The following is a 26,498-nucleotide window of genomic DNA, read 5'->3' as shown; positions in this document are numbered from 1 at the left end:
ATTTGCTACGATACTTCAAATAGTAACATCCTAGGTCAGTATTGTGTGCTCCTTTTATACATACAAAACAAATGGCTAGAAAAGCTAGCCCACGGAAAACAGAGGCGGTAGTGTTTCCGTGCAGTTCTCGTCAGTTACCACTAGATGTCAGGCTATAAACCGTGCATTCAGTGCGAGTATTGTGGCCGCTAGGTGGTAGCTCTGCACCAGGATATCCTCCTCCCAGGTCGTCGAAACAACAAACCGAACTACGGAGCAAGCGGGGTGAGAGAACGTCCGAAACCGCCTCTGACCGCGACTTTTAAACTCTTTTTACAGAATTGTGGCGGAATTCAGACGGAGGCTGTATACGAGTAGTAAAAGTTACGATTGTACCGGGACTACATTTCACAACAAGGTAAGTTAGCTGTAAAATGGCGGAGAGCTATCTGGAACTTAGTTGATTTGTATTTTGCTAGCTGTCTCGCTAGCCAGGCTAGCTTTAGATGAGCGCAGAGCGCGGATGTCTGCCTGAACCAAGTCGCTTCGCTAGCTCGCGGAACATGGCTACTTCGGTTGTTAGCAGGCTAACGAACTGGATTTTTTACACAGCGGCGCAAAATACGTAGCTCGGAACAGACCGAAGCGTTTTATTGCCACAACCGACTTACTTGCACTTTATATATTTGTAAACAAAGTGTTTGTTGCTTATGCAATACGGTACTGGAACTCCCGAGGCAAGATGGAGGACGCAAGGACGTGATGTTTTTTTTAGGTAACGTTAGCAGTAGCTCTTAGCATTGCTAACTAGTGGGAGTTATTTTCAGCTCGTCCATTGGAGTTTATCTGCTATTATTTACTTTATCTTCGGACGAAGACTGGTTACGAGTGACACGTAGACAGAAATTAGTTAATGTACACGGCAGCATTGCTGACTAGCCTTATTGTGTTCTGGCTAATATTAGCTTACGCTAGTACAGAAAGGCTTGCGTTGTTTTGTTATTATGGTCCAACTAGTATAGCAATGGTAAACGCTGGCATGTTCTGAAAATCTGACGATATTGCATTGTATGCGCTTCTCGTTCTTCTTATTTGGCTATTCATAGTTTGTTTTCCCTAAGTAGCGCATGCTTACTTCATCAAATTTCAACTAGCTGACGCTGGGGAAAATACGCCAAAAATCCACGGTTACTTAGCTACTCGCGCTAGCACCAGCAGCGCACCGGCGTCAATTTTGACAGGAACCGACGAAGAGCGGCTCCGTGTCGGCAGCGTTGGGGCGAGCGGAGCCGGTAGTTGGTGGTATAGTTGTCCTTGAAAAATTCACACAGTTGAGTTTCACATTAGCGTGTTTTTTGTTATATAGCATTCTTTACTGTCGTTTCGCATTAACAAGTTTATGAGATACACTCCCCGATTTGGCGCCACTTTTTCTGTCTGCACGAATCCCGTCTTGTCATGCAGTATCCCCCTCACTATCAAGGAAATGGGTACGGTACCAAACTCTCAAACCAAGAATTAACTGTGAAAAGCTGAAACTCACATAGTCATAGAAACATCATCATATTGAGCACTACTCTTTGCTTTGTTGTTAGCTGATGTTAACCAATTTCACGTTTACTATTTAATTCACAGTAAACAGTAATAACCTGTAATTTGGCACGCGTGAGCCTTCATTTTGCGTGAAATTGTAAGAATCAATTTGCTAACGTTACTTTCGATTTAAATCGGATAGTCGGCCTTAAAGTTTACTAAGTAATTGTGTCTGGTTTAATAATGGAAGAATGACAACGTTGTGTATGTTAGCTCTAAGTGTACTAGGACTGAAAGAGGGACTCACTGCACCCAACCTGGTGTATAATGGGTGGAGTTTGTCTTTTCCAGACTGAATCGTTTACTCGGTAGGGCTTTTATTGATTTCACTGACTGCTACAGAAAAAATTACATTTGGTTCAGAGTGGACATGGTATTAGTCCTGATTTGAAAAGTTACTTCTACTTGCTACTTTGATCTGTGTGCCACTAATTTACACTTCACAACCATGCAATAGTTTCCCTGTGGCCTGCAGAATCTTGTTGATGTTGATACTGGCATTTGATTGGTTGAGATATGTATGGGGCGGATAGGGCAGTGCCATATTTGGACATTGAGGAAGACACTCCGGTCTTGATTGTATGACGTTGTCTGTAAACCCAGGAGAGCAGAGAAAGGGAGGGAGCCAATGGTTGGACAGTGAGCATGACAGGAGCGTTTGTGTCCGCCCCCTGTTACCATGTGAAACCTTTTTTTCTTTTTTCCTCTCTCACTCTCTCTTTCAAAGACATCAAAGTAACATTTGCTCACTACAGATGCTGTGATTTCTGGAAACACAAAGTGTTTATTTTGTTTAGTTTTCAGTGTTGCTGGTGAAATGTGCAATAAGACTGCATGTGTAGCACTCTACAACAATTCTGCTCCATATTCTAGGTCACATGCAACGTCTCCTGCCTTGTATTTTGTGAGGATTATAAGCCAGTCGTAAGTTAAAGTTATCCAGAAGATGTTGCAACAATGATAGCACCAGAAATACCATCAGAGTTCGCCTATACTCAGTAAGTATCTACTAATAGTTTACATTTATTGTTAAGGTTGATATGATATCTCATGCAGTTATTTGTTTTTGTCAGGGATACAGACACTCGATTCTCCTCAGACACAGACTTCTCTGAGGATCCTGATGGAAGGAGTGCAAATTCAGCTAAAGGAAAGGTATAGATGCAACAAATGGACCATTGCACAAGTATTGGTAACACACATTGTTTTTCTTTCCTTACGCTCTGCAGTGGTTCTCAGATTTATATTTGTTTTTTCACTACTTTCCCAGGGTGGAAAGAAGGGGAAGAAGGCAGCAGGGGAGAAAGGAAAAGGAGGGAAAGGAGCAGGCCGTATAAATGGCCACCACCAAGAGAATGGCATGGAAAACATGATGCTGTTTGAGGTTGTGAAGCTGGGAAGGAGTGCAATGCAGGTATGAACAGGAAACCCTTTGAAATTGCCACCTTTTTTCCCTTTTCTTTTACTCAGTAAGAGAAAAAAATACACAACTTGTGCTTGTCCCCATCTTCTTGCAGTCTGTTGTTGATGACTGGATTGAATCTTACAAACATGACAGAGATGTTGCACTGTTGGATCTCATCAATTTCTTCATCCAGTGCTCAGGATGCAAAGGTATTTATGTTTCTCAGCTTCAGTACGAATACTACACGATTGGCTGTTTTTTAAACTATATTGAGGAAGTATGTAGTCTTTGTTGTCCTGCAGAACCTCCCTCCACTCATCTGAATCAGTAGTTCTGCTTTTCCACTCAGGAAATTGTCTTCTGTCTAACCTCTTTATTCTTCATCTTCTCCTTCTTCTTCTGTGTTTTTTCCTGTCAGGTGTGGTTACTGGAGAAATGTTTCGCAACATGCAGAACTCTGAGATCATCCGACGGATGACAGAGGAATTTGATGAGGCAAGTTACCACATTAGACTAATAATCACACCATATTCGCTATAAATCACTTAAGTTTGATTTCAGATGCCAAATACAGAATTCATGTACGTACCAAGGACAATAAACTTTGCTAATTTGTGGTAGATAACTGCCACTTGTACTAGTCATTGTAGTGAAGGACTGTCGTTCCTCTGTGTACTTTGCAGGACAGCGGTGACTACCCTCTAACCATAGCCGGGCCCCAGTGGAAGAAGTTCAAAACAAGCTTTTGTGAATTCATTTCGGTGCTAGTGCGCCAGTGTCAATACAGTATCATCTATGATGAGTATATGATGGACACAGTCATCTCCCTTCTCACCGGACTATCGGATTCCCAAGTCCGAGCCTTCAGACACACCTCAACACTGGCAGGTAAGATTGTGTGTGTTTATGAATTATATTTAAGTGTTTGTGCTGATTTACAATCAATAGCTTCTTTTCCAAGCATACAACAGTTAGCTAGCTGGGAAAAGTTGTGTGTTTTAAAGGTTCTTCCTTGTTGTATCCTTGTGTTTGAACTGGAGACTCATTTGTAGTGCTCTTGGATATTTATGAGGTCAGAAATTTTCATTGGTGTAAACTCTAGTTTTTTTTTTATACAGTCTGCACATTTTGTTTCATAGTAGTATTAAAGTTAATAACCCCAGTGATCAACCTAGATGGGCCACCTGCACAAATGTTTTAAGTTATTTTTTGTGATTAGATTCTTTTAAATGTTTTTACACTCCTAAGGGCAGGGCAACTGAAGTCTTTATTATGAGCATGTTGTGTACACATGAACACTTAGGATAAATGTAAGCAGCAAAGGGGGATTTAAACGCATTAAAAAAACGCAGAAGAATCTTGATCATATGCTCTACAATAATCCGAGCTGTGTAGAACACATAGGCGATATTGTTAGGCTTAATGCTTACTCTGTCACGTGGGTACTGTGACTATAAAACATACAGGGGTTTTTTCTATCTGGAAAGTTGTTGTCATGAACTTTCAATATGCTTTTTTTTGTGCTTCTGTTTGGGTGTGAGTGTTGGTCTTGGCAGGCTGGCCTGTTTCAGCTGGTGGATAGTTATTTTAGATAATACACTAGTTAATGATTGTTCTCTGCACCTAAGCTACTGTGTTACCCAGGTGTTGCTAAAACTGGATTTATTCATAATCAATTTGCTTTGAGTTTGGTGACTTGTCGTCTTTTGTAAAGCATACTTGAATTCAAGGTGTCTACTTAGTCAGAATTAAAGGAACCCAAACATATTTTTTTTTTTTTTTCTAAAATACAAATATTGTTCCAGTTGTGACCATTTCACCACCCTCTAAATTTAAGGTATTGCAATTTTGCTCTGTAGTGCAATCAGAACTAACTTTCATTGCAAATTATTAATACCAAAACCCACTGATGTCAGATAAGCTCACATAACTTAATGAGAGATAGTTTTGAAATAATCTACAGATAACAGAAATTATTTTATTTCTTCATGTTCTTTGTTGTGTTTTTGACAGCCATGAAGCTGATGACAGCCCTGGTGAATGTAGCTCTAAACTTGAGCATCAACATGGACAACACCCAGCGCCAGTATGAGGCAGAGAGAAATAAAATGGTCGCTAAAAGGGCAAATGACAGGCTGGAGCTGCTGTTGCAAAAACGTAAAGAGGTAAGCATTGCAACAATTGGTTGCATTTGTTTTTGTCATGCAGCTTATTACATTAAGCACATGTCATGTTTATTCATTTGTACGTTTGACACTTAAACTTCACATTGAAAACTGGTTTGTTTGAGTAGTGATTTGGTAATGTATCAAAATAATTGGCGACTGTTTCTTAGGGCTCTGCCACATTGTATCATCAGCTATAGTACCGGTATACATTTTTACGTTAAAAGTATCCTATCGCATAGGGCTGCACGATTTTGCATAAAATGAGAATCACGATTTTTTTTTGCTTAGAATTGAGATCACGATTCTCTCACGATTTTCTTTTCCAGTATAAATATTTATTGCACTTATTAACTGCACATCAACTTCGTAACAGTTGAGACTGAACATAAAAACAATAAATAAACATAAAAACAACAAATGTCTCACATTTTGTCGTTTCCGCCAAATGTTGTACTGCTTGTAATTCGTCTCCACCTTTGCTCGACACTGCGTGTATAGAGCAGGTAGTGCAACAATAGAAAAATAGTTGCGGGACGGCACTGTGTAGCGTTTGTCTAGGGTGTTGATCATTTTCCTAAATCCCTCGTTTTGCACAGTGTTGATGGGAGCCATATCTTTGGTCAGGTGATAAGTAATAGCCTCCGTAATTTGTTTGTGCCTGCGGGAGTTCGACGTGTATAGGGAAGCGCTGTATAAGGTTCCCGTTATTGATGTTTGGGTGGTTGACCGGGACGGATTTTCTCCAGTCACTTTCTCGTCATCCCTGACGTGCTCTCCGTTGTTTTTTCCCTGCTAATTTTAGCAGCCAGCTTCTGTATCACGTGGTATAAGGCTCCGCCCTTGTCATTTGTTGAGCAGGAAGCGTGAGCGCTTGTTTTCATGCAGATTACGTCCCGGATCAAAATGCGGTACAATCGTCGTCGTCTCTTTTTTCTTTTTTCTTTTTTTTTTAAAATCGTTGTCATTTGGAAATGAGATCGCACATAAGTATGAATTAAGCTCGCGATTTTCTAACGATTAATCGTGCAGCCCTACTATCGCAATATTTTTACTGTAGCAAAACCATTTGTTTACGTTCTTTTGTGTGTACAACAAGGAGACAAAGCCAGGCATGTCTGAAAGTAAGAGCATTGTGTCACACTCTAATGACAGTTTCGTACCTAAAAGAGAACTACTTCAACAATCTCCAACAAAGCACTGATATTTGCAATGTATATAATATATACAATATATACATATACAACTGTTCCCCATAAATGTGGAAACAACACATTTATTGAGATAAAAACATACTGTTGAGTAAAACCAGGCTACAAAGGAAGGAGATGCTTGCAGCTGGAGATGTTTGACCCAAATAGAAAGAAAAAACTTCATCTTCCACATGTATGAAAATGTTGTACAAGTTTCTGATGAATTAGAATTTAGATTTATGTCAGCTTTTGTTAAAGTATTAAACAGTTATATAAAACTTAAAGTTTACAGGACAAACGCTAACTAGACTTCTACTTCTGTGCTTGCATTTTATTTATGCTGTTGATGGTTATAATGCTGACAAACTACAACTGTAGTTTGTCATCCATGACAGTAGCTTATGGAAAAGAAGGATTGAAAACACCCCTCATTTATTTGCATTAAATGCTGCTTTTCCTTCAGTTAGACAAAAACAGGAGCAGTTGGGTAGGCTGTATAGCCTCAAAAATATATCACAATATTTTGAGAAAATTTTCAATAATGTATACTTTTTTAAAGTTCATAAATATTACAGAAAATTGCTTAATTCAGAGAGATGCGGTGCATAAGAAAGGTGTGCCCTGTGTTTAAAAGACTTGTTGCATTTGTGTTGGCAAGCATCGTGTTGACTGTTGAAGTGGAGCCACACTTTTGAAAGTTTAATTCTGTGTCTGTGTGCACGTGCTGCATGATGCTGCAGCTGAGAGGCATCTCTTCCCTGCCCCTTCCACACAGGCTGTGAGAAGGACGTCTCTTACAGCTTGAAAGTAACAGAAATGACTAATGCTTCAATCTTGGTGCAAATGAAAATTGAAGTTGGAGAGATAAATGTTATTGCTGTTCAAGGTCTGCCTGTTAATGTGACTGCATGCATTTCAGATTTATGCCCTGTTCAAGCAGATTTGCAAATGTTACTGTGTCTGCCCTAGTGCACATACTCTCATGTTCTTTTTCTCCATTTTTGAAAAATGACCAGAGTCCTTTAGACACGAAGCCAACACATTCAGATGCCATTACATTAATTGAAAGCAGCTATAGATTTTTAAATATTGCCAGTGTAGCTATGTAAATGAGGTAAAAGTGTAGCATTGATGTGTGAGAATAATGTGTATCATCTTGCACACAGTAAAGTTGAACTGTAAAGAATGGATCCATTTTAGATTTAGCAAATTAGTAACAAGCTTTGAAAACTCCCTGGTAACCAAATCCATTTGAACAGATAAATTTTAGCCTACTCTGTTTAGGTGAAGAAAACTACTTTGGTCCTTGATTTGTTTAATTTGTAAGAGCTTGCGTCTGTGCAGAGTTGTGGAACACAATGGGCTTAACTGGTTATTATGTTTCAGCAGCTGGAGACGGTGTTGGCAACAACACAGCGCTTTGTACCCATTTCCCCCGTGAAGTGGGAGGACACAGACCAGTTTCTCTCAGAACTTTTTTTGGGGGGGGGGGAGTGATAGTCATTGCATACACAGTATATTCTTCTGAACTAGAGTATTTATTGAATTGAACTTTGTTTCAAAATAAGGACTCTATTGTGAATCAGAGATGACGATACCAGAAATCTCAGGTGATTTGTGAAAGATTCACAGTATATTGTTTGTTCTTTATTTGTTCCTTTTTTTTTTTTGTGGTCACCTCAAAGAATTGAAACCAGTATTCTACAAAATCAACAATTGATGTTAAACTTGGACTCTCCCCAAGTCATGAAAGAACCTATATAACCATGTAAACAGGAATTACTGTAGCTTGTGAGCAGACATTTGTTGGTTTAGGAAGAATAGTGACTGCTGCTCCTCTGTAGGTGGTGAACCCATAATGCCAAGTGTTATTTAGCCTGTATGGCGGGTTTATTGGTTATATAACAGCAGGTCCCACAGGGCATCCATCTGTTAGTTCACTGTGCAGCCACACCGCAGCATGGTGGCATAGTTGACTGTCACACTAGTCTTATTATGTTAACAATGCATCCTGACCACCAGTTATTGTTGCAGTCTGGTCAGTTGCTGTGTTTGTGTGATAAAATGCGCTGACATGGTTTTTTCTGCTCTTAATTTCAGCTCCAGGAAAATCAGGACGAGATTGAAAACATGATGAACGCAATATTCAAAGGAGTGTTTGTGCACAGATATCGGTATGGCCTTACGTCAGTCAGCATCCAGTCTTGAACTTTGTTATCACTGTCTTTTCTACAGACTGCTAACAGCCCTCATTCGTTTTTTTATTAAATAATGTTTTAACAGGGATTCAATAGCAGAAATCAGGGCGATCTGTATAGAAGAGATTGGAGTGTGGATGAAACTCTATAGTGATGCCTTCCTCAACGACAGCTATCTGAAGTATGTGGGATGGACGATGCACGATAAGGTGGGCAATACAAAGGACTCTGAATTTTTTAAAAGCTCCTCTTAAGGTGTATACTTAATTTATTTTATTTTATTTTTTTAAAAAGAGTGTGTTGATAACTGCAGTAACCAGTAATGGATACTTTCGTACTCTATTCCAGCAAGGTGAAGTACGTCTAAAGTGTCTCACAGCACTGCAGGGCCTCTATCACAACAGAGAACTCAATGCCAGACTGGAGCTCTTCACCAGTCGCTTTAAGGTCAGCACCACCTGCTGGACAACTTAAACACAACAACTGTATTTGTTCCATACTTGGAGAAACAAACTCCATGGGCTTGTCTTTATTTAACTATGCTTTCAGTAATTCAGGAGTTTGCGAGGCAAAATGACTCATTAAGTTTTCTGTCTCTCCTTTTGTTTAGGACCGCATCGTCTCTATGACTCTTGACAAAGAATATGATGTAGCAGTACAAGCTATTAAGCTACTTACTCTTGTCTTGAAGTAAGTGGTTGTTTTTGATAATATGTAATGTTGTTCAGCACAAGTGATTGGGACGTAGTTTATACTTCAAGGCTGAGCACTTGTAAATTTTGTGATTTGCATCAAGTACATGTGTGCTACTGATAAAGTCTTTGTAATTTTCTTTGTATTTGTTTCTGCAGTAGTACAGATGAGGTGTTGACTCCTGAGGACTGTGAGAGTGTCTATCACTTGGTGTACTCGGCACACAGGCCGGTCGCAGTTGCAGCTGGAGAATTCCTTTTTAAGAAGTATGTTAGACATAAGTTAAGATTTCTAGCTTCAGGCTTGTAGTGATTTTTGTTTACAGTTCCAAGAAATAGTATATCAGCTGTTTGAGTTAGTATTCCATGTGATTCCCAACTAATGAAAAATATTCTCAAAGATTGTTCAGCCACCGAGAACCGGAAGATGAAGGTGCCCCTAAAAGGAGAGGCAGACAAAGTCCCAATGCCAACCTCATTAAGACCACTGTCTTTTTCTTCCTGGAGAGTGAGGTACATTATCATGCTATATTTTCTGTTCTCACATTTCTGTCTTTATTGCGCGTACTGTTTTGTAAACAGTATCAGTGATCCATCCCTCATCTGTTTGAACACTTATTCCATCAGCTCCACGAGCATGCGGCTTACCTAGTGGACTCACTCTGGGAATGTGGTGCAGAGCTACTGAAAGACTGGGAGTGTATGATCAGCTTACTGCTAGATGACCCGTTGCCAGGAGAGGAAGGTATGGCACTGGGTTTTTTTCTTTCTTTCTTTGTACTGGTATGCAGTTGAGAGCACTATTGTGATTTATTGATTTCTCTGTTTGGTTTTTCTTCGCAGCTCTTACAGACAGACAAGAGACGGCTTTGATTGAAATCATGCTGTGCACTGTACGCCAGGCTGCTGAGTGCCACCCACCTGTTGGAAGAGGAACAGGGAAGAGGGTAAGAGTGGCTGACACGCTAAAAATCACAAGCCAATACTAGTCATGTCTGTTTGTTGGATTATGCTGTCTTTGTGCTGTTCTCCTAATCGGCCAACTATCCTGGGATTTCTTTGGTGACAGTAATATTATAGAGTTAATTATGTTAAATTGGTTAACTCTTTATGAACCTTCTGAAACACGGCCACTTAAAAGATCTACAGATCCACGTCTGTTCATAGGTCTTCAAATAATTGTCAGCCAACTTGTTGTTTGATTATTTATTTATTTTTGTAATTTTGCTGTCTGAAGTGCAACATGTAGGCTATCAGAGGATAAGACTGTTTGCTAAGATTGTTTTAATGTATATACTTTCTGTTGCTCATTGTCGTGGTGTTTGATTTTGGAGATAAGAACAGTTCTGGGATATTCTTCATGTTTTTTTTTTGTTTGTTTGTTTTTTTTTAAACAGTTGAAAGTTGGTGCATAGCTTCACTCTGCATAATTGTAGATACTAAACATGTACTTTCTGTCATGTTTCTACTGCACTTGCATACTTTCTTTATTTTAATGAGTTTAACCACAGCTGCTTTCGGCCCTTTTTATGCAGTCCTTCTGAGTTGTTTACAACACATCGATTTCTCAGTTTACTACTTAAATTATTTAGGAAATTCAGTTAAAAGCTAAAAATAAAATTCCCCAGATGCGCCAAAAAAGATTAATTAATTAATGTAGTTTACATTTACCCTAAATGGTGGTGTTTGGTATTAAGAAGTCAGAGTACACTTTCTGAATGGATGAATGGAGACTAGTTGTGTGGTCTAATGTGGTTGCATCACACATCAGGTGATGACAGCTAAAGAGAAGAAGACTCAGCTGGATGACAGAACCAGAATAACAGAGCTGTTTGCTGTGGCTTTGCCCCCTCTACTGGCAAAGGTATGTCGTCATCCACTCAGCTTTCTTAGAAGCAATCTTCCTAAGGAGGTTGTACTTTTAACAGTACAGCATCATTGTGCTCTTTATGTGCTCCACAGTATGCCGTGGATGGAGAGAAGGTGACTAACTTGTTGCAGCTTCCGCAATTCTTTGACCTGGAAATTTATACCACAGGGCGTCTGGAGAAGGTAAGACAAATTGGCTTGTCGGACAGCGCTAATCAGATCAGAACAAATTGGATTAATGTATTTAACATATTAATGTGATTGTTTATCACACACACGCGATGCTAATATCTCTTATCTCTCGCTCTCCTCCATCCAGCACCTGGAATCCCTGCTGCGTCAGATCAAAGAAATTGTGGAGAAGCACACAGACACTGAGGTTTTAGAGTCCTGCTCTAAGACTTACCACGCCCTCTGCAATGAGGAATTCACAATCTTTAACAGGGTGGACATAGCCCGCTCCCAGCTGCTGGATGAGCTGGTGGACAAATTTAATAGGCTATTGGAGGACTTTTTACAAGAGGTGAGAGTAATAGTGCGCTTAAATGTCCAGCATACCTATAAGTCCAGTACAACAGAAACTAGCTCAACATAAACCATGAAAAGAGCACAGCCTCCATTATTTGTGTTCTGTTCTAGCTCTGTCACATTTCATAACTCTTCATTTATTGGTACTGGAACTTATCCTGTTGTACAGAAGTCTTATATATAGCAAGGATGAAAATACTTGATGTGTTGTGAATGACCTTACCATATAGTTTGTAAAGAAGCTCATCAGAAATTTTCACCTTTCTGGACAATCTGAAAACTCCAGTTTGTTTTTATTTATGATAACATTAAAGATCTTGACCTGTTAAAATCACTTTTTTCTGTACAGGGTGAAGATGCTGATGAAGATGATGCTTATCAGGTTTTGTCAACTCTAAAGAGGATCACAGCTTTTCACAAGTATGTTTTCTCAGAAGTATTTTCTATGTGATTTTATCTACGTCTGCTGCATTGTTGGTAGATTCAGTGTGCACGTTTTTGAAAGTGATGAGACGTCATCAACTCTTTTGCAGTGCACATGACCTCTCGGGATGGGACCTTTTTACCAGCAACTTCAAGCTGCTTAATACTGGCATAGAGAACGGGGACATGCCTGAGCAGGTAATATATATATATATATATAAGTTACTCTGCATAATTTTGTTTTATTTTTATTAAATGCTCGAAAATACTGATACATTTTTTCTTTTTCTTTTCTTTTTTCTTTTGTGTGGGTTTTTTCTCTTTCTCTCTCACTCCTTGTGAGTAGATAGTCATCCATTCACTGCAATGTACCCACTACGTGATACTGTGGCACCTGGCCAAGTTATCTGAGGGCAGCTCCAGAAAGGTGAGGTCTAATCATATTTCATTGCTATTTTGTGCTGTTTTAACAGATTTAAGCAGCTATAAATGTAATGTTTTAAAATGCGTTTGTCTTTGTTTCAGGATGATCTGGTGACCCTGAGGAAGCAGATGAGGGCATTCTGTATGATGTGTCAGCGCTACCTCACCAACGTTAACACAGCTGTCAAAGAGCAGGTGACACAGATGAGAAAGTGACAATTATCCATGTTTAAAAGTGCGCGTAAAATCAACTTGAAAGCAAAGCAAGAACACCTAAAGTACATGGACTTTGTGCAGCTGAACAGACTTTCCTTTTAACTCTGAAGTGGTGGTTTTGTTGCCCCTTATTGCAGCTACAATGGATGTTTTTTAAGCTCCAGAGCACTTATAATGTATCTGCTTAATTCGAAATCTAATTTGTGATAATTTTGTTTAGGGCTTGTGCACACAGAGTTTTAACTTTGTTCTTTTCTTCTTCGTTTTTTTCCACAGGCGTTCACCATCCTGTGTGATCTCCTGCTCATCTTTAGCCACCAGATGGTGTCCGGAGGCAGAGAACACCTGGAGCCCCTGGTCTATTCTCCAGAGGACTCACTACAGTCTGAACTGCTCTCGTTCATCATGAACCATGTCTTCATAGACCAGGATGATGACACAAATAGCACAGGTATGAATATGCAGATGTGCAGTTTTGGCACTGCACTGGCCAAAGTGAGGAAGTAGCTAATGGGATTTCAAATTGTTTGTTCCCCCTCAGATGGGCAACAGGACGACGAGGCAGTAAAGATTGAAGCTCTGCACAAGAGAAGAAACCTCCTGGCTGCCTATTGTAAACTCATTATCTACTGTGTGGTAGAAATGAGGACTGGAGCTGATATCTTTAAACAGTACATGAGGGTAAGCTTAAGCATTTGTCATTTTAAAAATATGCAGTTGTGTATTACCCCCATTAACTGTGAATATAAGTAACTCTTACAGGAAAAAATAGTTGTTTAATTAACACATTTGCTGTTGTCCTGACCTTGGGCACATGCATGCACACACGCACAAAATTCTTCACGACCTTTCAATGTTTTTCCCGTTTGTTTGTTTTTTTGCTTTTACAGTATTACAATGATTACGGTGATATCATCAAGGAGACTATGAGTAAGACTCGGCAAATTGACAAGATTCAGTGTGCCAAGACGCTCATCCTCAGTTTGCAGCAGGTCAGTGTGCACACTGTTGCTCGCATATTAATTAATTCCATAATTGTGACCTTCTGCTCATGCGTCCCAGTGGTTAAGATGTTATCTAATGTTCCATATCTCTCTGTGTCCTAGTTATTTATTGAAATGGTGACTGAACTGGGTCATGGCTTTGATCGCTCCTCCTCGGCATTCTGTGGAATCAAGGAGTTGGCACGTCGTTTTTCTCTAACTTTCGGTCTCGATCAAGTCAAAACCAGAGATGCCATTGCCATGCTGCACAAGTAAGGCTTTATTCTGCTCATATTGGGTTACAAAGCTTTTCTTAGATTTTGGCCCCGTATCTGGGAACTGTCATGTTAGACAAATTACTTCTTGAATACTGTGTTTCCTTTGCCATGTTGTTTTTTCTCCGGATTTTGGAGAGGCTTAATGCATGAAATGTTACACTCTAGCCTTTTCCAGTACAGTAAGTATTGTAGAAAAACATGTTTAAAACAAAACAAAAACACAACACTGAACTGCAGAAACATAAAGGATGGCAACCAACCGTTACATATTTGAGCCGTGTGAATGAAATGAGCCGCACAGACTTTTCTTAATATCTGATGGTGGATCATCACTACTAGGGCTGGGCCATATTATACCGTTCACGGTAATACCGGTATAATGTTAGGCAACAATAGGAAAATGAAATATCGCGATAGAATATGAGTAAAACGCGCATGTGCAGTGCCTTTGTTTTCATACGCACATGGCCGATTGTTGAGTGAAACAGATGAACCAGAATTGGTTTGTAAAAATGGTGCAACTTCAGTGATGTGGAACTGGTTTGGTGTTTGTCCGTCAGATACACGACAAAGCACTTTTTTTTGCAGAACATGCAAGCGGCCGTCGTTATTGTCGTATTTGTCGGACTAAGATGCTCTTAAATCTGGGAGTAATCTGGGTCCTAAACTCCTTATTCTTCAGTTCAAACGAACACTGCAGCATCACTGAGCGTTAAAAACTGTCTAAATTCTTTCATCTTTAATAAAACGATCAGCATTGCTGCTTTACCAGGTGTAACTATGAAGTTTAACTTCCAGGCATCCATTAAAACAAAATTTATTACATTTAACAGAGTTAGAAGTTAGCGGGAAGCTAGCGGAAGTTAGCTCGCTAGTTACCTAAGCATGATATTGCATGTTCTGACTGAGAGATTTCTGAAAAAAATCAAACGTACAGCTCTGCTATCACTTCCAACATAAATGAAGACAGGAAACTAAACAGCAGTGACGTTTGTAGGGTTACTGAAGTTGGGCTAGCTGGTATATAATGATGTGCTACGTGATCACTAGCGACACAGCTATGTTAGCATAACATAAACAGGGAAGCTGGAGGACGAACACTAACACTTTTCCACTTATAAAAGTTAACGTTAAGGTTCCTCATGGTTAGAGACAAATGCAATCGCATGGCAGGATGCTGTAAACGGACCAAACTTCAGTCAGGAGAACAACTGAGATAATCCATCCACAATACGAGGTTAGTCATTAATATACTGCAACAACATGGGAATAGAGCCGCTGCCAGAGAATTCAACATTAATGAATCAATGGTACAGAAGTGGAGGAAGCAAGAAGAATGAGTTTAATAAAGTTTGATTTATCTGACTGCTTTGTTTCGCTTGATGTGCGTTATAATCCCGTGCACCTTATGGTCCGAAAAATACGTATTGCATACTGCAGTTTAATTTTGCAAAGCACCTCTTTTTAACTTCAGTGGATATTATACATGGTTATGCTCAGGATATGTCAGCCCATTTCTACTGGAAATGCCTTTTGGTTAAACTTTCAGCAAGGAATTTGCATTTGCACTGTTACATTTTTATAAAGCTTTAATGTACATAAAAACCAGCTTCTTATTTAAGTGAAAATAAATGGAAGGTTTTCTTTTTGCGCTAGTAATGTTGTGGAGTTGTATTTTGTCTCGCATCAATTATATCGTCAGTTATATCGTTATCGCAAATTTTCAAATATATATCGTGATAAATATTTTTGGCCATATCGCCCTGCTCTAATCACTACTATCATTTCAACTATCTTCTCTAAAAACAAACTATTGCTGTGGTAGAAATCTATTTTAATACTGTTATAAGTGGTGGAAAATTGGTTGTTTTAAGCATTCAATCTTCTTGGTGGCTTGTTTCTTTCATGTGAATTGTTAAATCTCTCACAGTCAGTGAGTGCTACGTTATATTGGACATCCGGAGCGAAATCTCTGATGAAACATTGGTACTAGTAAACCTTTATCTGTTTGAGCCAATCAGTTTCACAGATTAGTATTATTAAATTTGTTCCAATTTAAAGAGTTCTGAAAGAAGGCCTAAAACTACTTAAGTTATTACTGGAAATTGAATTCTTTTGTTCCATGGTGCAGAGAGAAGAGTGCAAGAGGACTGAAACAGACAAAAATAAATGTATAAAAGTAGTTCCCATTAATTGTTGCTATAGACCCAGAATCTTACAATATGCCTGCCTAGTTGGGTCCAGTACACTTGTCATGAGGTCATATTTTAAAATGTGTACTAAAGAGGTAGTAATTCTGACAGCTCTCTCTAGTATTTCACAGGTTTATTTTATATAAAGTAATATTACACTAAAATGGTAAATGGCCTGCATTTGTATAGCGCTTTACTCAGTCCCTAAGGACCCCAAAGCGCTTTACACTACATTCAGTCATTCACCCATTCACACACACATTCACACACTGGTGATGGCAAGCTACATTGTAGCCACAGCTGCCCTGGGGCGCACTGACAGAGGCAAGGCTGCCGGACACTGGCGCCACCGGGCCCTCTGACCACCACCAGTAGGCAAACATGGGGTTAGTATCTTGCCCAAGGATATTTGGCATGCGCCTGAGATCGAACCACCGACCGTCTGATTAGTGGTTGACCTGCTCTGCCACCTGAGCTACAGCCACCCCTTTAAACTGTTTTAAAGTAGGCATGCCACAACTTTCATTTATTGAAAGTTGTGGCATGACTACTGCAACTTGCTTTACTTAAGTGGTACGAATCAAATGCTGTATGTGTTCAACACACTTAAGCTACTGATCTGATATGGGGCCAACAAGTCACAACAGTTTGTTTTTATATTAAGAATCCGATAACCTAAAATATTCAGTGGTCCATTCTCAGTTTGTTACATTTAGGAAAGGTAAACCGCTAGCCTGTAATAACAAATGAGTGTGCTGTTTGAGCAATTAACAATCTAATTAGTGAAGCTCTATGTAGGTACCATATTATACAAATAGTTATTGAAGCAGATTATTTTTTTTTATCTTTTGATTTTGAAAGGTCTCTAAATGTTGAAAATCCCAGTGATTCCAGCCTCAGCATCTAAGGATATGCACAGGGTTGCTGCTCTTAACTCAGATATTTTACGACAGTAGGAATGAGTGATATGTTCCACATAAACCTTTCACAAAAAAGCTCAAGATCCTGTTGAGACTTTTCAAAATAAACTGAATCACGTGAAAGAGCAGATTATTTACAGATGAGAATTAAAAAAGTTAGAACAGGCTTTTCCCCGCAACACGCTGTGTAATAAATACAAAGAAAACGGCAGCCGTTACAACTTATGTTTAAAAATGTATAGTTTCATACATCGGTTAAAACACTCGACTCCAGGTAAAGGATGCGCAGCTGGAAACACTTCACGCAAGTCGAGCTGCCCGAGATTCACATAATTTACAGAAATTTTTGTGATTGGTCATATCGCACAGCCCTAGTTCCAGCGTTTGTTTTTTAAAATCATACGGAGTACAACTAGCTAGAGACTCGGTGAGGCTATGCTGAATGAGCTTACTTTGTTTTAGTTTTGTAGTGTTAGCTGCAGAGTTTTCTCTCAGGCTTTCAGACAATCCTGGTACAGACTTGGCTGCTGATGCTTGAGATGGTGAAGTAAGTTTAGAAGTACTTTCCCCCATTCGATATTACAGGCATCTTGCACTCCTTCCATATTATTGTGGTCTGTTCTGTTTCTGCTCGTTTGTATCCAAAATATTTCCAAACCACTCAAGTAGCTGCTCTTTTGGGAATTAAATCTTCAGCGGTGATGCTTTAGCCATGTTTGCAGTCACTTTCACAACTTTAATAACTTCATGCTGCATGATCGACGTTAGCGTAATCCGCTGTGTAATAGGGTGATTTGTTTTTACACCATCGCGATATAATATTTATTTATTGACCCGGGGCAAAACCAAAAAATACCGGTATTATCATGAATGATGTGCGTATGCACACCTCTACTACACAGTTAAGATGAACTGCTTTTTGTTTAATGTCCACAAAACGTTGCTAATCCTTGCTCACAGGTCTTTCTTTTTCTCTCTGCCTCTGTGCTTTTCTCAGGGATGGTATTGAGTTTGCATTTAAGGAGCCTAGTCCCCAAGGAGAAGGAAGCCCCCCACGCAACCTGGCTTTCTTGGACATCCTCAGCGAGTTCTCCTCCAAGCTTATGAGACAAGACAAGAGGACTGTGTAAGCTGATTTTCTTCTTTTCTCCCCCCTCTGTTTTTGGATGGGAAGCTTCAGTATCTCAGTGGAACAGGTGTTTGTGACAACTGGTGCAACTGGTGTTTCTGATGCATGACAGCTTTTTTGCAGCTTCGAATGCCCCAATTGGAATGTGCACCTGGTTTCACGTGTGAAGTTTGTCCTGTGTATTTCGTATTTCATTTTCTCAAGATGACCTCCCTCTTCTCCCCAGCCACATGTACCTGGAGCGATTCATGACGTTCCAGATGGCGCTGCAGCGAGAGGACTGCTGGCTTCCTCTCATCTCCTACAGGAATTCCCTACAGGCTGGGGGCGATGATGATACCATGTCTGTGATGAGTGGCTACTCCAGCAGAGGCTCTTCCGTTCGCTCCAAGAAGACTAAGCCTCCTGTTGTTACAGCTGGAACTTCAGCAGCCAAGAGGAAGTTGCCAGAAGGTATTGTTTACTCAGGAATATTAAAATAAAAGTGCTTAATTATAGTGCAGGTGGAAAAAATATATTGATTTTTAGTTTGGTTTAAAAAGATTAAAGCTAGCAGGTTTCTATAAACTATAAACATGAATTAAATCGGAGAAATGCATACAACTCAGCCAGGCACGATGTTACAAACACAGAGCCCAGATGTCTTCTCACTAGCCTGCATGGGTGGGGTTAGGAGATTAAACAGCAGATGTTAGGAGGGAGTCAAAGTACTCTTTAACAGTCAAAAAACCTCTCTTGTGTATGTTTGCTTCGGAACTATTCATGACAGGATATCGCTCTGATTTCAAGAAAAGTAGAGTTTACCGGCCCCAAGGCAAAGTCCAAGCCTTCTTGGTTATTTTAAAGCCCCTAACTAATAAATGAGAAAGCATAAAAGCTCCATACAATCACCATCAAGTTTGTTTTTGTTTTGTCCTTTACAAGTGATACTTCATGTTTCTGATGTTATGGCTTAATTTACAGCTCCAGAGAACATTACTCTGTTGCCACCAGAGCACTTAAACAGAATGCCATGCTAATTCATATTGTGGACAAATTAAGCCAAGAATAACGGTTAATAATAGGTAGATATGCTAGCCTTTATCAATGTGACAACACGGCTGAGTATTGTGGCTCACTGGAGGCTGGGGAGAGACGGCCCACCGTTTTCATTGTTGTGTAATTTTCCAGGTGGTTTCTGTTCCTGGAGTGCCAAACACACAGACATGCTCAGAACTGTATTTCAGTTGTATGCTTCTTCTGTGAACTGTGGCAATCCCTGCCCCTGGTGCAAGGGTTAATGTGTTGCTTTTGCCATAGCAACCAAACAAAATCCTAAATTTTGATTCTCCTCAAAATCAGCATGGCCAGGACAATAGAGCTTTGCATTGCTAACTTATGCAAAATGTATAAAAACGAGAATGTGTGTGGTTGTTTGAAACAAACTCTTTGGCTTTTCCCGTGCAGAGGAGAGCAGCAGCAGCAGCGAAGTCTGGCAGCAGAGCATGCAGACTCCAGTCATGATGCCATCTCCCCATCTCACCTCCACTGCCATGCGGGACCCTAAGAGGGCACGTGATGACAGCTTCATGGGGGTCTACCCCCTCCCTCACGACCAGCAGCAACCCCACCAACACCCGCAGCACCATCAACCGACGCCCCAGCACCACCAGGCATCCATGGATTACAAGTATGCATGCCTCAGTCTTTCATTGCTGCACTATTGCTGTCATGTTCAGCACAGTAATCGTTACAGGCTAATACACGCTGCTTCTTTCAAATAAAAACATTTTTACTGTAGAGGACTTATTGATTCTTCACTGTCCTTAGATGCAAAACCTCTGAAAACTTTGTTTATAAGTGCGTAATAAAATACAAGTACACTTGAGTTGGCAAGACCACACATGGGTTCAAAGACTCAAACACATTACTTAGGTCTGTAACATATCAGTGTGAAATTATTAGCGAAGCATTTTGATGCACAATAATGAGGGCAGTTTTGATAATGACCTATTACCTAGATAAATCTCTAGGAAAAGAACAAACACATTAGGAGTCTTTACAGATTTGCTATGTGTCTCTTAATCAGCAGAGAATGGGCAGATCAATGAGGAAAAATGGTGTCTGAGCTTCAGAATTGAATTAATCAATCTGCCTACATGATATTAGTGAGCAGGATTTGGAATAGTGCCTCTAACTAAGTTGAGATTATATAAGATGAGTAGTGAATAGTTGTAGCTTCTCAAAGTACAGGCTGAGAAAACTGGAAGTAGCCTGGAGCTACAGCAGTAACCACTTACTTTCCTTTAGCATCTCCAATTACTCAAAAACCCCACAGTCCAACATTAACGTTTTTTCCCTCTTCTTTCTTTGTTGACCCTATAATCTCAAAGCTCTTTAATGACCATTTACTTTTAATTAATTATCTGTTATTTGAGCTTATCCCGATGTTTCATACTATAACATTTTATAAATACATCTAGGCTCATATCCAGGCCGATTATTCAGGCCAGAGCATCACTTATTCTCTGAGAAAAGGTTTGGACTGGAATGAGCCAAAATACATTAAGACAGGGTTCAGTGTAATTGCCCATTTGCATGCTATTAATTTGGAGGGCAAATGGTAGCAAAATGGTTGTGCCTAACAGCCTGCCAAGTGTTGGTCCTACTGGGACAGTGACTGACTAGTTTATTTATCCACCCTGAGTTTTTACAGGCATCGGGCCAGTGTGCAACTAAGTTGTATCCCCAGTAAAAACACCAGACAGTTGTGGGTCAAAACATGGCTAAATAATGTGCTCTCATATATTTAGTTCCCAGGTGACGTGGATGCTGGCTCAAAGACAGCAAGAGGAGGCACGCCAGCAAGAAAGAGCCATGAATTATGCCAAGCTCAGGACCAATCTGCAGCATGCTATGTAAGTCACAGGCACACCTGTATGCCGATGTGTAAATCTGAAGACTGGGTACACTTAGTAATTATTTAATGGTTTGCTCAGCAGTCGTCGCGGCACTGGGCTCATGGAAGAAGACGAAGAGCCGATTGTGGAGGATGTGATGATGTCATCAGAAGGCCGTATGGATGACCTCAATGAAGGCATGGACTTTGACACCATGGACATTGATCTGGTGAGATACATGCATTTTCATGAGTTTGTACTTGGTGTACAAACATTAAGATGTCCTCTAAAGCGCTGTGATACAAGCTTGTGTCTTCTTGTGATCTAGAGGAAACTCTAGATCACAATTAAAGTCGGTTTTTGTTTTTTGTTAATGGTCTTGGAAGGCAAATCAGCATTTTACACAAGTATCTGTTTCTAAATTGTCTCTTTGTCATTTAATGATTCAGTTTGATGGTAGTTGGAGATTAACAAAGAAAATTAACCCTTTTACAACTAAGTTCAGAATGTATTCTGATGCATTTGTGTAAGTGTTTTTTATTGCACAAACTGCCAGCATAGGATGTAACCAGGCACCTTGTTTTGAATGTTGCCTGTAATAGAACTAGCACAAGTCAGAAATCATTAAAGAGAAATGTTTGCTTGTGGGAAGAATATATGTCTTTTTCTTCTTCTTTTTAAAGTATGTACTTGCCAGTACATTGCAATTGTTGGTATACCATGATCAAAAAAGACAAATTTATTTTCATCATTTATGCCAACACCACAGATTTATGTATGCCGAGTGTAAAGCCAGAACAAAATTTGATCCGAGGCTAATACCCCTCTTGGATGCTGGAGCTGGATTCCATGAGATGGGCTCCAAATGTCATGTTGAATCAACCAGAAGACTGTACAACTGTCCTCGTTTCTCTAAATTCACTCTACTTGAATGTTCCAAACACATGCTGAAATTACATACCTCCTATTTGTTTTTTTAAGTATTGTATGTTGGTTCTGTCGATTTCTGCAGTCTCTGCTTTTTTTTAATATATGGGGGTAAAGTTCTAACAGTGGGTGGGAGTAGTTGTTTGACAGTCTACTAAATATGCCGTTTCTTAAATCTCATAGCCACCCTCCAAGAACCGCCGTGAGAGGTCTGAGCTCAAGCCCGATTACTTTGACCCTTCTATCATGGATGAATCGGTAAGCAGCATCAAGATCAGGATCCTGTACTGATCCTGCTCACAATCTTATATTTTGTTTGTTGACGTCTGTTACATGTGAAGCGACACAACTGTTGGGAAGTAAATTGCAATTGCCTGCCTTTTTAAGCTAGACCAGCTGCTAGCCTGTTTTATTTGGGTTGTGAATAAGGCTGTGCATTTTGACAGGCTGAGCTGACTAACCTTAAGCCAAGTGCAACATTTCTTTTTGGTGAGCAGAGCAACCATTAGGCTTGTATAAATGATTTTTATTTATGTCTGACTGGATATCCAGCCTTAAATTCTTGTTCCAGACTGTCACAAAACCTCTGGGAAGGTTTTTTTCTTTCTTTCTTTTTCCTCCTCTTCTACAGGGAGTGCAGAATTATTAGGCAAATGAGTATTTTGTCCACATCATCCTCTTCATGCATGTTGTCTTACTCCAAGCTATATAGGCTCTAAAGCCTACTACCAATTAAGCATATTAGGTGATGTGCATCTCTGTAATGAGAAGGGGTGTGGTCTAATGACATCAACACCCTATATCAGGTGTGCATAATTATTAGGCAACGTCCTTTCCTTTGGCATGGTGGGTCAAAAGAAGGACTTGACAGGCTCAGAAAAGTCAAAAATAGTGAGATATCTTGCAGAGGGATGCAGCAGTCTCAAAATTGCAAAGCTTCTGAAGCGTGACCATCGAACAATCAAGCGTTTCATTCAAAATAGTCAACAGGGTCGCAAGAAGCGTGTGGAAAAACCAAGGCGCCAAATAACTGCCCATGAACTGAGAAAAGTCAAGCGTGCAGCTGCCAAGATGCCACTTGCCACCAGTTTGGCCATATTTCAGAGCTGCGACATCACTGGAGTGCCCAAAAGCACAAGGTGTGCAATACTCAGAGACATGGCCAAGGTAAGAAAGGCTGAAAGACGACCACCACTGAACAAGACACACAAGCTGAAACGTCAAGACTGGGCCAAGAAATATCTCAAGACTGGTTTTTCTAAGGTTTTATGGACTGATGAAATGAGAGTGAGTCTTGATGGGCCAGATGGATGGGCCCGTGGCTGGATTGGTAAAGGGCAGAGAGCTCCAGTCCGACTCAGACGCCAGCAAGGTGGAGGTGGAGTACTGGTTTGGGCTGGTATCATCAAAGATGAGCTTGTGGGGCCTTTTCGGGTTGAGGATGGAGTCAAGCTCAACTCCCAGTCCTACTGCCAGTTTCTGGAAGACCCCTTCTTCAAGCAGTGGTACAGGAAGAAGTCTGCATCCTTCAAGAAAAACATGATTTTCATGCAGGACAATGCTCCATCACACGCGTCCAAGTACTCCACAGCGTGGCTGGCAAGAAAGGGTATAAAAGAAGAAAAACTAATGACATGGCCTCCTTGTTCACCTGATCTGAACCCCATTGAGAACCTGTGGTCCATCATCAAATGTGAGATTTACAAGGAGGGAAAACAGTACACCTCTCTGAACAGTGTCTGGGAGGCTGTGGTTGATGGTGAACAGATCAAAACACTGACAGAATCCATGGATGGCAGGCTTTTGAGTGTCCTTGCAAAGAAAGGTGGCTATATTGGTCGCTGATTTGTTTTTGTTTTTGAATGTCAGAAATGTATATTTGTGAATGTGGAGATGTTATATTGGTTTCACTGGTAAAAATAAATAATTGAAATGGGTATATATTTGTTTTTTGTTAAGTTGCCTAATAATTATGCACAGTAATAGTCACCTGCACACACAGATATCCCCCTAAAATAGCTAAAACTAAAAACTACTTCCAAAAACATTCAGCTTTGATATTAATGAGTTTTTTGGGTTCATTGAGAACATGGTTGTTGTTCAATAATAAAATTATTCCTCAAAAATACAACTTGCCTAATAATTCTGCACTCCCTATAGAACAATGTAAGGCTAAGTAGAGCCCTGTGTGACTGGTTTATGTTATCTTTAACAACCTTTTTGATCACAAAAATGAAACTAAATCATCAGATTGGAGCAGTTTTGTCTGCGCTAAATACTTCAAATCTTGTTCCATTAAGGTTTTTCTGAGGATATAAACCATTTGCGATGTACTTGGCTTTTACCAATTTTTTTGCACGGCTCAGAACCAGCCTGATTAAGATCAGGATTTCTCAGTAACTGTTAATTTAGTTTGGAAACTGGTTGAAAACGATCATGTTCTGTCAGACTTTAATCATTACTGATGTAGATGGACATTCAATCATGTAAACATCCGTGAGAGTGCAGTGTGAAGTCTGTATTAATGTTCTGTTTGTTTCTTCCAGATGCTTGGGGTGTCCATGTTTTAAGCTAATATCCAGATGATTTTGACGCTGGGATGAGAGAAGAGGCGCTTTGTATTTAAAGAGAATTTTAGAAGTGAAAACAGAAGTGTTTTCTGTAAGAAAAGGCAAAAATGAAAAAAAAAAAAAAAAGGAAAGAAAAAAATCTGGCTTGTACTTTACGTGGACCAATGACAACCCACACTCAGTGTTGCTTGCTCAGAGAGGACTTTGTTTCAAATATTTACTTTTATAATCTTGGGTAAGCTCTTCCTGTTCAGAAATAGCGTAACAGGCCACTTCCAAACCTATTAGAGATGAGACATGTCTGAAGAAAAATCAGTAATAGCTTTTTGTTTTCCTTTTTTTTTTTCTCTTTCTTTTTTTTTAATGGGGATGAAATGGTGTGTTTAACTTAAGAAACATTTTTGTTTATGTCTAACCCTTTTTACAATTGTAGTAAGTTACCAGGTGTGAAGTAGTAATTTATAAACGGACTGTAGTAGCTTGCTTGTACTGTGTTAGCCAAGTGGATGGAGGTCTTTATGTTTCTGTGGTTTTTTTTTTTTTTTTTTCTTCCCCCCTTTCTCCCTTTTGTCTGTTTCTTCTTCCTGTTGTTGGCCCTGAGTTGAGGTCCTAATAACCACTGGTGGTTAAGATGGTTAAGATGTCATGTAGAATCAGTTAAGATCCCTTTATGCTGTGAAGATTCCTATAGAGTCCACTGAATGCTCCACGCTGTAAGTCCCAGAGCTTAGCCCAAGATTTGGATCACTCCTTAATCACCATCTTACCAGATACATATGTACACCTTTCCCCCTCAAAATGAGCTTTTTTTCCCCTTCTTCTTTTTTAATCCCAGTAGTACCACTGTGTGGGCTCTGGGGGATAACGGCTCGGTCAAAGAAAATCACCTTTTTTCTCTTTAAAATCCAGCAGCATAATGTTGAAATGGGTATCTCTACATTTTAAATAAAAGTTATATATGAATCGGTGCTGATTTTATATATGTGCTTTTGGTTTATTATTTTCTTATTTTCAACTTTTCAACCTTCAGTCACAAAGTGAGAAATGTGTAAGTAAAACCTAAAAAAAATGAAAGCATGTAAAGCCATGCATCAAGGAAGATTTTTAAATTTGTATTTTTATGTTTTGTTCTTTTATTTTTATTTTTTCTTTGTCTTGATAATGTCTTCGGGTTTCTACCTTTTTTCCTACATGTAAATTAGTTTGGATAAAACTAATGAAAAGACTTGTGAAATTCAGCTTTAAGGTTTTCTCAACATTTAAAAAAAGAGTCCGGTCACAAAATACTTCTAGATTTCAAATGTTAAAACTGTAAGGTAGTCATTCAGCCAATACTGAAGATGAAAGTTATTCAGCAGCGCTGTGGCAGCTAGACAAAGCTTAGATTTTGACATGTATTTGTCACACACAAGTTTTAATGAAATGTTTTGTCTACTGAGGTTTTTATTTTGTAGTCATTCCATGCTTAAGCCTTAAACATGCTTGTGGAGGTCACATTTTCTCACAGTAATCTTCCATGTCAGAGGATCAGTCATGTTTAAAGGTGGATAATTGGCTTCTTAGAACATGAAATATGAGGTGGTCAGATGTAATGTGATAAAGTAGATAAACAGCCTATATGTGTTTTGCCTAATTATTTTATGTAAGTAAAAAAGAAATTCTTTTAAGGAAAAAAGTACTGTTTATTGTTTGTTACTTACCACTACATCGGTATAAATTCTTATTAGATCATGTGTATATATACAAAATTTTATTTCTTTCCTTCATTTTGGCCATGTCTGTGTTTTATTTTGTCAGCACTCTTGCCTACACTCTGAGTTGTTGTCTATTATCCCATCCTCTTTCAGTCACTCTGTTTTCTGATTTGTACTTGTCTGGAGACAGTAACTTTTGAATAAAAATCAACACATTTCATCTGTGGTACTTTTTACTTTTG

The 26,498-nt window shown here is 39.5% G+C and overlaps 1 protein-coding gene across 2 annotated transcripts; it reads left to right on the top strand.

Annotated features, from left to right (window-relative positions):
- Positions 1-221: 221 nt before the first annotated feature.
- On the top strand, positions 222-25,106 carry stag2b (STAG2 cohesin complex component b). Of its 2 annotated transcripts, none has more exons than XM_085361718.1 (34): positions 222-397; positions 2,446-2,570; positions 2,646-2,727; positions 2,843-2,986; positions 3,090-3,186; positions 3,396-3,472; positions 3,661-3,865; positions 4,991-5,142; positions 8,436-8,509; positions 8,619-8,742; positions 8,882-8,980; positions 9,144-9,223; positions 9,385-9,492; positions 9,627-9,738; positions 9,853-9,970; positions 10,069-10,172; positions 10,997-11,089; positions 11,188-11,277; positions 11,414-11,617; positions 11,972-12,042; positions 12,156-12,243; positions 12,392-12,472; positions 12,571-12,663; positions 12,961-13,135; positions 13,226-13,365; positions 13,575-13,676; positions 13,791-13,939; positions 18,055-18,183; positions 18,413-18,639; positions 19,633-19,855; positions 20,979-21,083; positions 21,168-21,294; positions 22,176-22,250; positions 24,539-25,106. In XM_085361718.1, exons 2-34 carry the CDS (start codon positions 2,530-2,532, stop codon positions 24,560-24,562), a joined length of 3,813 nt encoding a protein of 1,270 aa, XP_085217844.1. In that variant the 5' UTR covers positions 222-397; positions 2,446-2,529; the 3' UTR covers positions 24,563-25,106. The 2 variants fall into 2 exon arrangements, with proteins under 2 accessions (XP_085217844.1, XP_085217838.1); XM_085361712.1 differs by having other exon boundaries at positions 21,165-21,294.
- Positions 25,107-26,498: the final 1,392 nt, after the last annotated feature.

Source organism: Diplotaxodon limnothrissa, linkage group LG2, assembly GCF_057381915.1.
Source record: "Diplotaxodon limnothrissa isolate DT_005_m linkage group LG2, D_limnothrissa_male_GT1.1, whole genome shotgun sequence".
Taxonomy (NCBI): domain Eukaryota; kingdom Metazoa; phylum Chordata; class Actinopteri; order Cichliformes; family Cichlidae; genus Diplotaxodon; species Diplotaxodon limnothrissa.
Note: the sequence above shows the minus strand (reverse complement) of the source record. Positions and strands in the feature narration are given on the sequence as shown.